Source organism: Urtica dioica, chromosome 9 (genome assembly GCF_054948205.1).
Source record: "Urtica dioica subsp. dioica isolate 48M chromosome 9, U.dioica_male_clone48M_v1_H2, whole genome shotgun sequence".
Lineage (NCBI taxonomy): Eukaryota > Viridiplantae > Streptophyta > Magnoliopsida > Rosales > Urticaceae > Urtica > Urtica dioica.
Genome location: NC_142764.1, coordinates 29,622,877 through 29,638,147, shown reverse-complemented (window position 1 = coordinate 29,638,147; position 15,271 = coordinate 29,622,877). Strand labels below are relative to the sequence as shown.

At 35.6% G+C, this 15,271-nt stretch overlaps 1 protein-coding gene across 1 annotated transcript; it reads left to right on the top strand.

Annotated features, from left to right (window-relative positions):
• Nucleotides 1–1,825: 1,825 nt before the first annotated feature.
• LOC149386702 (enolase-like) lies at nt 1,826–6,572 on the top strand. The gene is made up of 18 exons (XM_089627137.1): nt 1,826–1,895; nt 2,280–2,362; nt 2,442–2,489; nt 2,563–2,691; nt 2,811–2,921; nt 2,982–3,062; nt 3,529–3,648; nt 3,738–3,821; nt 3,964–4,023; nt 4,112–4,174; nt 4,262–4,339; nt 4,469–4,708; nt 5,509–5,600; nt 5,747–5,798; nt 5,878–5,937; nt 6,033–6,073; nt 6,164–6,290; nt 6,374–6,572. Exons 2-18 carry the CDS (start codon nt 2,303–2,305, stop codon nt 6,392–6,394), a joined length of 1,467 nt encoding a protein of 488 aa, XP_089483263.1. The 5' UTR covers nt 1,826–1,895; nt 2,280–2,302; the 3' UTR covers nt 6,395–6,572.
• Nucleotides 6,573–15,271: the final 8,699 nt, after the last annotated feature.

The following is a 15,271-nucleotide window of genomic DNA, read 5'->3' as shown; positions in this document are numbered from 1 at the left end:
TGTGACAGAAGGCCTAAGTTTGCTACGATGCAAGATTTTAAGGTTGGTTGTGTATGATTTTCAAATTGAGGGGGCCATAGTGTTATACGTGCAGGAATTCAATGGGTATTTATGTAAATAATAAATTTAAACTCCCAAAATATCATTAATAAAATAACTCTATATTTTATATTATATATAATTAAATCAAAAAATTTCTTTATAACAAGTTTAAAAAAATTTATAAAGAGAGATTTTAAATTTTTTAAATAAATAGTAAATAAATATTTAGTTTAATAAATAGTAAAAAAATACACGAAAAATGTGGTATTTGCGAAATTGAAACTCTATCACACGAATTCAAACCACAACGAGCAAAACACGAGCCCAGTCACAAACAAGCCACGAAAATCCTCAAAGAAATTAAAACCCCTAATCTACAAACCATAATTCGGACAAGAGGAAGAGAAATTTAAATGGAAACAATTTAAAAAATAAATCGATAAATTTTTTCTTTGATTATAATTTATTTTTTAATATATTTAAGGTGTTTCGAAAATTATTTTCACTCTCGAGACTCTCATTAGTATTTGAGAATTCACCAAAAATCTCATTTGGGAAAATAAAATTCATTCAAGTCCAACTCGAAATTCCTCAAAAATCGTTCCGAAATCTTTACTCGACCTTAAATATTTATTTTCTAAATTCATGGACCATTCCATGCTCTCGAGAGACTCTAATTTGCAATAAGTACTTGATTAAGAGAAAACTCGTTTATTTATTCTAAATATCTACGATACGAGTTTTACGAAAAGTCTTACTTTACACTCAGGCAACACACTAAAAAAATTAACAAGGTTTGTTGGGGATAGTGTTGCATTGCGATTGTTTTAAAGTGTAAAGACCATCGAGATTATAGAGAGATCGAAAACCCTAAACAAATACCACGAAGAAAGAAAAAGAAGAGGTTTGTTGGGGTGGTGTTTAAATCGATAAATTTCACATTTGTAGACCTAATAATCAGCAAGATATAAAAAATTGGATTGTTATATGCATAATATCCGAAACTGGACTTTTGTCACTTTTTTTTATTATAAAAATGCCCCTATAATCATTTAAATTTTGTTGTCATCGTAGACCATCGAAAATAATTTTTTTTTTTTTTAAAGAAAGTAATGCTTAAATACTCTCAAATGCATTTTTTTTAAAAGGTCAAAAGTTCATTTTAAGATAATGTGCAAATACAAGTCGTATCTTGATATTTTGCTAATAATTAGGTCGACAGTATAAATTTCCTCTTTGAATTTGACCCATTATCGTGTGAGCCAAGAGAGAGAGAGAGATAAGTGAGATATAAATTTAAATTCTAAAAATATGTGTTTAAGAGCAACTCTAATGAGGAGTGCTCGTGCTTAGTTGGAATTTATGTGAAATGCATCTCTAGTTGATATTGCATTGTGAGCACCTGTGCTCAAATATAACACTAATGCTAACTAATTTTTGTATATATAAAATTATATAAAATATATTAAAATAATATTTAAGTGAACAATTTTTAGTGAACATCATGTGTATTCATCCAACAAATAAGATTAATTAGCCAACTATATACAACTAGAAATTTTAGATATTTATACCACTTGGCGAAAGCAAATTCACCAATTTTTTTTTTTTTTTTTTTTTTGTATTTTGTATATGAACTAACCCATTCAAATTTAGTATTAAGCAAACTATCAAGGTTTAACAAGTTAATTCATTTTAGCCGTTTGTACTGTTAAAAGACAAATATATCCCTGTTGTTTGGGTATAAATTCTTACGGTTTGAAAATGGGTTCCTTCTTTGCGATTTTTTAGCTTCCCATTTCTAGCGCGATTTTGGCGATATTTCTTGCTTTTCATCATCGATCGACTTACAGGTTCGAATCTCCTCTCCCCGTCTCTCACTTTTGATAATCTCTATCTCGCTCAGTTTCTCTCACTCGCCTCGCTCCGCCAAGTTCGTTCGTGAGTCCCGGTTTTTAATATCTTTATTGATATTAAACTGCTGTATTTATAGCAGTGAATTACAAGTATGGAAAGAGATATACACGGAAGGAATAAAAGGAAATTTGTTACAACGAATTGCTAAAGTTTAGCTCCTAAAAATGGGGTTTGTTATAGTCCTACGCTGACTATTTTGAATACTGTGAATACTAAATATCTTAGTAATATTGATATTAAAAGCCTAATAATTATACAGATACGTTAACATAGGGTTAGAATTCCAATAGTCCAATTCATTTGAATTTCTGTTCCGACAGGTCGAAAGCGACGAGTAATTGCAATGGAGACACCAATTAGTGAGACCTATGCGAAAATATTTTCGCAGATGGGTAAATCTAAGGTTAGTAGTGTCTTCCAGTTTTATTTTCGTTCTAAAAAAAGAAGTAATATTATTCATTCGTGAAACTGGATATTTACAGGAAAAATCGATCAAAAGTATGGAAGTTATCGAAACGGCAGCAACGGAGGTCCGATTTATTGATCTTGGCCTGTAAATCGGATTGAATTTGCAGTGCAATAATGTATGATTAATGTTTTCAGATTGTGGTCACACTATTCGACGGAACACGTACAGTGTCTCCAATTCCTGCTTGGTGCTGCGAAGGTGAAAATAAAGGCTTGATCGCTTGTTACTTGAACAAGATTTTGGTCCCCAGATTGACTGGCATGGTAGGTTTTCTCGATTAATACTTGACGAATCTTTCCTTTCTTTGTATTCAAATTTGGTGTGATTTTTTGCTTTTCACTTATTCATTATGCTCAACTAATGTGATTTTTTGTTTGTTAAGCATCCAATCCCCCAAGAGGCTGTTGACAAGATTCTGGACGAAGTTATTGAAGAATTGGGCAACTTCCGTGGCGCCGACCCCCCGAGAAGTGATTTTTCCGAACTGGAGAAGGTATTTTGTGCTTTTTTTAAAATATTTTTCTGATAATCACTGACCTTTTTGACTTTCTAGGTTGCCAGAAATGTGAATTGGGCAACGTCCGCGGCGGTTTGTAAGGCCGGTGCTTATTGCAAGAAGGTCTCTTTGTCTGAGGTATATCTTCTACATTTGTACGATAGATTCATGAATATCCAACAATACGCGATCTCAGTACAAAAACATTGGAGAGAAGAAGAGAGAAATTTTCGAGAGATATAAAACATTTTAGGCAAAGGGTTCTTTTGTCTTTTAAGAAATTGTCCGACTTTTTTTGTCAGTGACCAGGGAATGAATGTTTAATTAAAGCAGATGGGACTTTTGTGATTCTGTATAAAAATAAAGGAATAATAATAATCATAGCATTTTGATAACACAGGTATAAGTTTGCGTTTTCCTTTATCTCAATAAGCTAAATATTGCCTTTATACACTAATATCTGAATAAAACACAAGGTATTTAAATTGAAAAAAAATTGGTATGTAGAGACGTTTGATTGTCATTATTCTCAGTGGTCTACATAGAGTCATATTTATAGTACTTGTACAGAACAGTCTAAAACAACACCTTTGTTCCTTTGCAGTATATTTGCATGCTTGCTGAAGACCATGATGAAGAAGTCGTCATAGGAACTACATTTCCAATTGCTTCTTTCAGCGTCACTAATGGTGGTTCGTGGCCGAAAAAAAGACTTGCTGACCAGGTATGCCCTAATCTTGGCTGTTTCCTCGATTTAGCTTCTCGGAGATCACAATATATAGTTTTTAGATTTTGGTTTGTTTATTCTTGCAGCATCTTGTGGTCCTGCCCAGTGCCACAAGGTCATTCAACCAAGCCACTCTCATGCTCCGGAAAATATACGACGTGTATTTCGCGGTGATTGAATTTTCCTTTTAGAACTCTTGATATATATATATATATATTTTTGTGTGTGTGTGTGTATTTGGAGATTTTTGTGCCTGTTTATTTCGCTTACTCTTATGGCCGTGCTCTTGAAATTATATAAATAAATAAATAGGATCCATCTGCTGAGAATGATGCTGAGAATGAGGGTGGACTATACACCCCCAATACCGTGGTAAGTTAGTTTAGTGTTGTGTATGCTTAACTTTGTCTCCGCTAAATAGATATTACAAGGCTTTTGCTACCAAACCGCATTGTTTTAGGATATCAGACGCTGTCTGCAATCACTGAAAAAGACCATTGACGAACTTGGCTATGAACACATGGTTGGTTTCCTTTCCCGTGATTCTTTGCTTGGTAATAGCGCACATGTGAAATAACTGTAAGTGTCGTAATTTCATTTCTGTAATTAGGTGAAGATGGGCGTCAATATTGGTGCATCTAAGTTATACACGAATGACAAAACTTATCGCCTGAACATCTCTGATGAGGTGGGTATAGCTTAAACATAAAAGGAATTCGCACTTTATAGTTTTACACTTGATATTCTAGTGTCAAAATTAGTCTGCTCTAATTTTGTTCACACATTGTATGCATAATTTTTTTTTTCTTCTCTATAGAATAGCAAGAGCTCGGCGGGGACCAGCGCTGATGAGCTTTATGAAGCTTATTTTCCACTGATAAGAGGGTTAGACATTGAGTCACTTGAAGATGTGTTTCACATGGATCACAAAGACTACGCCTCCAAGCTAACCAAGGCGGTTGATGAGCTACCTGTGGTCATGGAATTTGATGCTATGATTGACGATGAATTTAACAAAGCCATAGAATACCACATTTGCAGTTCCATTTATTTGAAGGTACTTGTACAACTCATCATTTTCAATGGGAAGACTGAAGGGTACTGTAGCGAAATAGTCAGAATGAAACTATGAAATTTGTTTTTAACCTATGTTTCACAACTTTTAGGGAAATAGCCAACAGACTTACGTGACAATAATTAAGGTCTGATTTACCCTTATTTATTAACAAATTCGTCACTTTCTCTCTCCTACTTTTTTCCTACATTTTTTTTTACATAAAAACTTCAAAAAACCATATCTATCTCATATGAACTCGAAATTGAGTGATTACAAATCCTACGGATTCGTGACGCCGAGATCTTCAAAAATAGATCCATTGTGTTTGATGAAAAATCATGTTTAATACCATAGATGTAGAAAAATTATGTTACTACCTTAAATATGGAAATAACTGGAATTTTTGAAATTATCAAAAAAATAAATGGAAACGTAACTATGATGCATTAAACATAATTTTTCATCAAACACAATGGGTCTATTTTTGAAGATCTCGACGCCACGAATTTGTAGGATCTGAAATCACTCAATTTCGAGTTCGTATGAGAAAGCTACGAATTTTTGAAGTTTTGATGCAAAAAAAAATTATTTGAAAAAAAATAGGAGAGAGAAAGTGACGAATTTGTTAATAAATAAGGGCAAATCAGACCTTAATTATTGCCACATAAGCCATTTGGCTATATCCCTAAAAATTGTCAAACATAGGTTAGATCCAAAATCACATGTTTAAAGTGGCCTAGTTACTTACAAATCTCTCAATAATAATAATAATAATAGTAGTAGTTCCATGTTGGAAACAGGTGGATGAAATGAGTTCTGTGACCAATTCCATTGATGTCGTGACAACGGCCAAATTCATGGAATGGCAAATCATCTTGTCAAGCCATGACAGGTTAGTGACTCTTATTGATATTCTGGTGCTTATATATATATATATATATATATATATATATATATATAGAGAGAGAGAGAGAGAGAGAGAGAGAGAGAGAGAGAGAGAGAGAGAGAGAGACTCGTTGCTTGATGTTTACATTGCAGCTGCGAGACAAGTGACCCTTTCCTTGCAGATTTTAGCTTCGGTCTGAATCTGGTAGCTTCTTCCCTATAACTCTGGAATCAAATACTATTTATCACCTCCGTGCGTGATCTTATCTCTGTGTTCTTTGCAGGATCAAGTGAAGATTGGAGTCTCTTGCATAACAACTAATGCTTGCAATGTTTGCAATCGGGTTGGTCAACTCTTTTGTACTCGTTCATCTATCATTGTGATCAATGTTCTTTCAAGTCTATCTTTAATCTCTTTTTTTTTTTGTTTTTTTCCCAGCTTCGCGAACTTGAAGTTATGTGCGCTGAAGCTATGTGGAGGTATATAAATAGATGTTAGAAACTATTAAAAAATTCAATGATGATAAATTTGTATATCCACAAGCTAAATCTGAATTAAATTTAATTCAGGTTGTTACCACAAAAATGCCATGAATGCTCTCTTCTGGATAGGCAGCACCGCCGCGGTGCAGTCGAGGAAAGGCAGTGTTGTGTTGGCGCTAAGATGGAGGAGAGGAAGAAAGCGTTCTTCAAATCGGTAATTAAGATTACAAAAGATTATTAAATATTTGTGTTTGTTTATTGCTTACACAGCTTTGCTTCACTTCAAATGTCAAACAGTATGGACTGCATGGTTATTGATCCTGCCAAGATGAAACCCCTGGTTATATTTACAGAGTTGTTCAGTAAAAACAAACTTGACTGTATCTAGAACTATGGTACGACTTGTTGTGTTCTCGATTATGTTTTCCATATATTTTGTTTTACTTTTATCTTTTTGTATCATTTTATCATTTTTATGGATGAAAGAATATAATCATTTGACACTATCTTTGATTTCTTTCTTATAAAGTAATAGTCTTAAATGCGTTGGCCATTTTATTAATAAATTAGTTTGAAAGGACTAATTAGTATAATTTGTTCAATAAAATTTTAAATATATATATATGTAACTGACATCATATAAATAATAGCCAACTTAGGGCGGTGTAGCAAACATTGATTTTGGAAACCGGCCAACGTTTGATTAATTTTTATAATCTAGCCATTAACGAAAAAAAAAAAACAAAGTTCCAGAATACCTTATAGAACGTATCCACATTTTCATAAAGTAACGGAATAAAAAAATTAAACGATTTATAAAAGAAAAAAAAAATCAAACAATTAATGAATAATAAAAAAAATAATTAATATCCCACATTTAAACTAGTTAGTTATTTTTAGAATACTCTCTTTCCCTCTCTCTCTCTCTCTCTCTCATTCTTCTTCATCACAGATTAATAAATAATTGTAATTTTGTAGCCTATTTTATCTGTTTATTAAGGTTTATAGTGATTAATTTTGATAAATAACGAAAACTGTACGGGTAGACAAACATATTGTATTAATTAATTTCAGTGAATAAATGTTCATTTTAGTAAATAACGGTTAATTTTCATAAATATATTCGTTGCGGTGGTCTGCATCACGGTCCTTTATATTTGAATCCATATCCGGCTCTTTTCCCAATTCCAGAGCTTTTCATCAGATGTTGAAAAATACATTGAAAGTGTTGGCTAGACAGCCACATGTCTAACGGAGTCACAAATCACAATGCTAAATATAAGGAAGGAAAGTCATTTACTTCCCACGTGTAAGGATATTTCTTTTAAGGACAAATTACATTATTCCCCCCTCAACTATGACACTAATAACGATTCACCCCCTGAAATATGAAATCTTACATGACAGACCCTGAAATCCTACATTGTAACGAAACTCAACCTTTTGTCAAATATTTAACAGAAGTATTTGACAGAAATTGTGATGGACAACGAATTTACTTTACTACCCTTAATTATTTTCTTTTTTAAGAGCAATTATCATACAAGCCTCACTTACCAATAACATACCAATCGAATTTCCACTCTGCAAGGTTCGTTGATTGTTCTTGCCTCCTTTAAATCATAAAGCCTTTCGACTACAAGAGAAAGAAAATAAAATGATTATCAGAGCACTTGGTAGCAATACTCAGGCGAAGACTTACTTAATTCCTTCGCACAATCTGCGTCTTCGATTCTGTTCCGCGTCGCCGAAACCTTCCCGTTCGGATTTAGAGAACCAATTGCGTTACCTGTGTGGAAAATCTAAGCCCCAAATCGCCGACGCCGTTTCGCTCTTCAACAAGTGCGTTGAGTCCAAAATACATCTCTCTCCCGGGACCTGTGCTTTCCTGGTGCACGAGCTCAACAAGTCTCAGAACTACGACTCGGCTATCTCCGTGTACAGATCAACGGCCAGCCTCGGAATCTACATCAACTACGATTCCTTGAGCTGCCTGATTTCCTGTTTCGCCAACGCCCAGAAACCCCGATTGGCCACCGGGGTTTTGGGGCTGATTCTGAAGCGCGGCTTCAGTCCCACCTCGCTGGTGAGGAGCCTCGTGGTGAAGGGTTTTTGCCGGAGCGGCGAGGCCGAGCGGGCGAGAGAGGTGTCCCGTGCGCTGGGCGTGTATTACGGGATGTCACCGGACATCTCGAGCTTCAACATGCTCATCAACGGCTTCTGCGGCGAGAAGAGGTTCGAAGTGATTCTACAAAACTGGGATGTTTAAAATTCATCGTCTCGAGAAATTCGATTTGATCGGATAGTCAAAACACGCTGCGACGGAATACGCACTAAAACAGAATGTATATCGACGAAGCCATAGAATTCGATGAAGAAGATGATATAGAAAGTCGAAGGATTTACCTGGTTTCAATGTCGAAGCTTTTTGGGGATTTATAAATAAAAGTAATAATTTTTTTAATTGTACAATTACCGATTTACCCTTTAAACACTTGACAGTCGTTAATAAAACTTGACAGAAGGGTGTGTTCGTTACAATGTAGGATTTCAGGGTTTGTCATGTACGATTTCATATTGCAGGGGGTGAATCGTTATTAGTGTCATAGTTGAGGGGGGAATAATGTAATTTATCCTTCTTTTAACTATAGAATATACGCAGAAAAAAAAAATAACAAATAAAATCGGTAGACAGCTTTTTATTTAATTGTCACTGTCACGTGCTGAATAGAAAAATGCGTGGGAAAATAAATAAAATCCTGAAAAAAAAAAGTAAAAGAAAGCAAAGCGCTAAACATATGCGCTAAAAAGAAGCTACGCGGCTCACATAGCACCCTCATCTAGTAGGGAAAACAGTGTGTCGAAGAAGTAAAAGGTGATGCTATTTCACTAAAAAAAAACATTGAAACGTTATTTTGAAATTTTAATGTTTCAAGTGAATTAGTTCATCTAATTTTTCTAAATGAATTAGAGTGGGGTTTTTATTATACCTTGTCATGTAAGAGAATTCGAGAGAGATGAAATAATTTATTCATTTACTTTTTAAGACGAGAGAGAAATGAGTTAAAGAATGATTCACATGTCAATTTTTACATTCCATAATAACATATTTTTTATTTTCCACAAAAATAGAGCTGTTTTGTATTGTTGGTGGGCTGAATTTAAAAAAAAAAAATTAATTATTGGTCAACAATTTAAAACTATAAATACTATATTCACCTCAATTTTCTCACAAATCAACCCAATTCTTCTCTCAACGTCTCTCAAATCCACACAAATCTTTATAATTTGTACTTTTTAATTTCTAGCATAAAGTTTATATTAATAATATTGAAACTATATTTATAGCTTGTATTTTTAATATATAGTTTACATTTTTAATTCATATTTGTAATATTTATAATGTAATGTTTTACTTTTATATTGTAATTTGAATTATGTTTAATAAAGATGCAAGGGCTGGATCGTCGGAAAACCGGCCATCCTTTTGCACACCTCCGACGCCGGTGTCTGCCACTTTGTTTCAGGTTTGCATTGTCATAGTTAAATCAATTACTTAAGACCTGAGATATTTGCATTATAACTACAATGAATGACATTGGACATTCGAGAGCTTCGTGCTATACCAATCAGAATACTTTCATACTGTTTATATAGGCTGATATATTCGCTAAAAAAGTCTCTTACTTTATTGCAGACATGGTATCAGGTAAATGAATTTTCCTTTTTAGTTCCAGACTACCGGGAACACACCCATAGGGAGAGTTACAAAAATATATTGTTTGAAGATTTTCATTCCTTGAATAAATATGTCAAAGCTTTAAACCTTCCACAAATACTTCTTTATTTATAATTTCCAGACGTTTTTGCTCTTATTTTAAACAGGAAAGAAAAAGTTATAAATGAAACTGTAAACATATATATAAAAAAAAAGGTCAGATAAACAAAAAAGATACTGAAAAAAATAGAATTTATGGAATTAAAAAGTAAGCATGGTATTTGAGGATTGCGTTTGTGGACGACATGGTATACTGATTTTTCATGCTTAGTATTGGGAGCTTTTTGTGAATGAGGCATCCTTGTCGGATACCGAGAATGGGGCCGGGATTAAAACATGGCAGGTAAGTTCTGTAGCGAATCTAATCGTGTTTAATCTAAGTCTGAACCTTTTTGTGTTTATCAGGGAAGTAGTGGCTTCATCTCCAAGATCACCTTAAAAAAAATGTTGATGGAAAACGTGACAAACCCGATAATTACAGACCAGTATTACTGCGACTCACCTCAACCTTGTCAAAATTAAGTATTAAAAAAAAAAATCGTGAGCAACATCATTTAAATTCCTAGGAAAATAACTTTGATATTGAGGTTGACAAAATCATCATCCTGAGATTGTTGCTTGTCCAGAACCTCTTTCAAGGTTTCTGAAATTGATCGCATTTCAGTGGAAAACTGATTCTTCCACTCAAGAAACTCAATTCTGAAATGTTTCAGATCTTTTTCCATTGCGGACATGCGTATCTGCAATGTACAAATAATTTTGTATGAGAATAGAATCACGAAATTAAGTATTTTCGTGACATACAAGTCACGAAATCAATTATATTCGTGACATACTTTCGTGACATAGATGTCACGACATCACGTATACTCGTGCCATAAAATCACGAATTTACTTTACTTAAGAAACCATTACCTCAATTGATGATGATGCAACAATGTATTCTTTTTTCTTCTTCCCCCTCTTCTCAGAAGGGCTCACAACAGTCCTCGCAGTTTTCGCAGACTCTACCTCACCACCGATCGGCTTGAATTCGATCTGGAAGAGGTCCGAAGTTAATCAAAATTTAATTAAATGTACATATTCTTATCAATCATATTCATACCTCTTGGAATCGAATCTTTTGTAGTTGGGACTCCAAGACCTTCCCTGATTTAGTAGCCCAACGCCTCATCAGCGGCGTTGCGTCGGCAACGAGTATTGAGGCGAACTCCAGCTCCACGAATCGTGGGATGCACTCGTAACCCCATATCTGGAGTGGGAGCACGAAACCCGGCAGGTGGAGTTTTGGGTTCTTACCCTCCTTGATGGTCTTGGCCTTGCTCACAAAGCCCACGATAGAACCTAGAAAGAAGTTCCAGGCGACGTCTCCCCATGGATAGTTGTTGAAAACAACCGGGTCATCCACCATTTTGATGTAGCTATCGCAGGGGAGGTTGACGGTCTTCTCGGCCGCCAAGAGAACATTGTACAGAAAGTGGAGGAGGAGTAGTCTCACCCTCCTCTCATCTGGCCATTCGTGGCTACTCTCAAGGACTGCACCAATGTTGGCCCTTTTTCGGCAAAGAGCACCATTACAGAAGGTGACATTGTATAGCCCTCCCTCAACCACATTAGCGTACCGTGGTTGTTCTGCGTAGTTTTCGCTGAATCTTAACCCTGTGATCAGGGAAAAGTGCTCTTTGGTGAACTCGCGGGGTCTTCCACCAATCTCCATGACCAGAGAATCGTTAGATGCACCGGCCTCATCATAATAACCAGATCTCAACACCAAATGGCTTATTATTCTGGACGATTTTGTTATCAAGGGCATGTCTAGAAACTGCCCAAAACACGTCTTTTTGAATAAGTCTTTTTGGTTGGCGGTCATGCCGGTCTCCTTTTCGAAATCGTCCAAGTTCCCATGGAAGTTGAACGAGTAGCCGGACTCTATTTCATCTTCTTTTATCCTTCGTATGAAACCCTAAAAATTACAACATTAAACACATAAAAGTTAAAACATTAAACACATATGAGTTGGAACATTAAACACATAAACATTGTGGTTTTCGTGACAATTGTGTCACGACATTTCTGGGTTTCGTGACTCTTGTGTCACGAAACTTCTGCGTTTCGTGATAATTGTGTCACGACATTTTTAGGGTTTCGTGACACCTATGTCACGAAATTTATGGGGTTCGCTACAATTGTGTCACGAATTTCAGGGTATCGTGACATAGTTGTCACGATACCCAGAAATTCGTGATATAGTTGTCACGATACCCAGAAATTTCGTCACATAGGTGTCACGAAACCCATATATTTCGTGACACAATTGTCACAGAAATCCATAAATTTCATGACACAATTATCACGATACCCAGAAATGTGTGACACAAAACAATTCATAGAACCTACATCTAATATGAGCAAGCCTAGAAAAATCTAATTTTCTTACAAAATACACACATAATCCCCAATAACGTAAAAAATGAACACTTTTGTCAAACTAACAGTTACATGAAACACACAATAAACATGCAAACCCATGAATCAACACAAAATCCACACATAATCAACACAAAATTAACATGCAAGTAAAAAAACTCACCTTCTGATGTCTCTCGGATGTACAAGGAACAGAGGAGTCAGAATTTGAAGGCGACTCAAGAACCACCTTCCTCTTCTTCTTCGGCGGCGCAAGAACCTTCTTCCATTTCTTCGCCGGGGAGTTTTGCATTGGTGACTCCGAGCCAAAAGTCACGCGTGGACTCCGACGCGGGGATGCATGCGTCACTGGAGGTGGAGTTTCAGCCGATGATTGAGGAAGACTCCTCTTTTTAGGGTTAGGTTTTGGAACTTTTGGGGGGCGTTTGGTCGGCGACTTGTTCTTTATCTTCATTTCTTGGGCGAAGAATGGACGAGAGTGACGAAGTGAGTGAGATTATGGAGTTTGAAAAACAAATCGAGACGGTTTGGTTAAGGAAGTTGGACGGTTTTTTTTTTTGTTGTCGCTCGCTCTCACTCTCTCTCTCTCTCTTCTGGTTAAACTCGGTCAATGAAGAAATGAAGAGGAAGGTGACGTGGAGGCAAGGTAATAAATCCGATCATTAATAAAATAGTAACATTTTTTATTTAAATTTTAATATTCACGGGGGTAAAAGGGTAATTACATAAATCAAAATTAATTACCAAGTCCTATTTGTGACCTTTTTGAAAAAAAGTCCAAAAAAGTAAAAAGCCTTTGATTTACTCCTATTTAGAGCAATTTCCCTTTTTTTTAATGGTTAAAATATTTTATAAGTTAAATTTTCTAATGTTAATTTTCTTCACTCCAAGTCTATAATTGATTTAAATATTTTTTGTTTATTCTTCATTTTTCATGTGGAATGTCCTATAATATGATGCTATGACTGTATTGGCTATTAAGTAAAGTTACAATGTAAGATGTTAACAGAAAGGGATTATTCCTATTCTATGACCTCCACAATGATTTTGGACCAAAATCAAATAAGTCCAATTTTATCCTAAAATATGACTACCTAAAATGAGCTATTACATTTATATCCTTCCTATTTAGTTTCTTTTTATTAGATAATTAAAACCTTCATCTTCCTCCAAAATCAAAATCTCTCTCTCTCTTCGTCTCTCTCTCCATTTCGCTCTCTCTCTCTCTTCGTCTCTCTCTCTCTCTCTCTCTCTCTCTCTCTCTCTATAAAAAAACAGCAACAATCAAGATCATCGACCATCACCGTCCCTTCCTCTTCTTCTCCATCTTCTTCTCGTCATCTTCTTCCTTGCGCTCGGCCGCCAGTCTCAACACCGAGTCATCGCGTGCACGCCGTGACCGAGGGAAAGGAAATCGCCGCGAGCCGCCGTGGCCGGCCGACCGGGAAGCGAGCGCCGGGAGAGAGAGAACACACCCCGGAGAGTCCAAATCCACGAAAATTAGGTAAGGAATCAAACCCGAAATGGATTTGTGTGATTCTAGGGTTTGTAGCTCAAATTGGGATTTTGATTTCTTGGTTTGATTTCGTGAAATTGGCTGGTTTTGGATCATGATTAGACTCTGTTGGTGATGATTATCATATGGATTTGAGAGATTGAGATTGAGATTGAGATTGAGATTGGCCGTGAGTGTATTTCTTGGCCGTGTGATGTTTGTTTTGAAATTCTGATGTTTGGGTGATTAATGATTTGAGAATGATTAAGTATGGTTTGTTAGCACGGGTTCGCATTGATGATTAGAATTGTGACATGTTAACGTGTTTTGTCGCAATTTTGATTTGTGTCTTTTCTTTCCGCTTTTCTCTATCGAATCTTATTGAATTCAGCTCGTATTGTTGTTATGCTGGGCTATGTATTGCACATCGTATCATTTAGTTTCCATAGCAATCTTATTTTTCCTTTTGTTGTTTCTTTATAAATATCCATTCTTCATTCTTTTTTGTTTCCTCTGTTAAGTTTCTTAGAAAAATGTGATGATATGTCATGAATTGTATATTTTGTTTCTAGAATACTAATTGAATCATCGAGTTTACTATACATTGTTAATATATATTTTTTCTCTTTCACACTTCCAATGCATATGGAAATCACAAACAAACTTTCGATTGTAAGAGAAAATGAATATTTCTCGATACATTGGACAACGAATCATCTACTGTAGCAGCTATATAAAAGAAAGTATATACTATATACAGCATTGCAATTTTGAAACGAAAGTTGCAATATATATTGAAATTCGTGTATACTTGCAAAGCTTTGATTATGACCAATGCCTGGCTTTTTACATCAAAGTCTTGGAATTGACTGAATCATATTGTTGGACAGTGATTTTTCGAAACCATGGCTAATTCGAAAAGAAAGCCTGCAATATATTGAAATTCTTTCATACTTGCAAACCTTTGGTGCATTTGGGATTTGAATTTTTGGACTTGGCCGTGAGTGTATTTCTTGGCCGTGTGATGTTTGTTTTGAAATTCTGATGTTTGGGTGATTAATGATTTGAGAATGATTAAGTATGGTTTGTTAGCACGGGTTCGCATTGATGATTAGAATTGTGACATGTTAACGTGTTTTGTCGCTTTGTTGTGAGTTTTACTTGTCGAGGATCTAGACTCGATATAGGCGGGCTATGCAGAGCCCACATCGACTGTTCGGGGCGGCGAGGATGAGGCCGGGAAATGACGGAGCTACGCTCGAGCATCGACCAGGCAAAGCCGAGACCGGGTGAATAACGGCGTTTCGGTTTAGGCTCGGAGACTCGCGGAACGTCCGTTTTAAAAATTCAACGAGTTATCTAATTATTATTACCTTGTAATTATTAGTAGTATCATGAATGTTGGAATGATGTACAGTTTGTTACACAACTATGGAATAGAGTGCCGAGATCCTGCCCAGAGGAGAGTAATGTTACTCAGTTTTTTTCCTGATTC

What these genes read in the sequence shown, in the direction of transcription:
- LOC149386702 (XM_089627137.1), top strand. Translation starts at nt 2,303, where the DNA reads ATGGAGACACCAATTAGTGAGACCTATGCGAAAATATTTTCGCAGATG. An exon ending in ATTTTTCCGAACTGGAGAAG is followed by an intron (nt 2,922 to 2,981) that starts GTATTTTGTGCT and finishes TTGACTTTCTAG; the next exon opens with GTTGCCAGAAATGTGAATTG. An exon ending in AGAAAGCGTTCTTCAAATCG is followed by an intron (nt 6,291 to 6,373) that starts GTAATTAAGATT and finishes AATGTCAAACAG; the next exon opens with TATGGACTGCATGGTTATTG.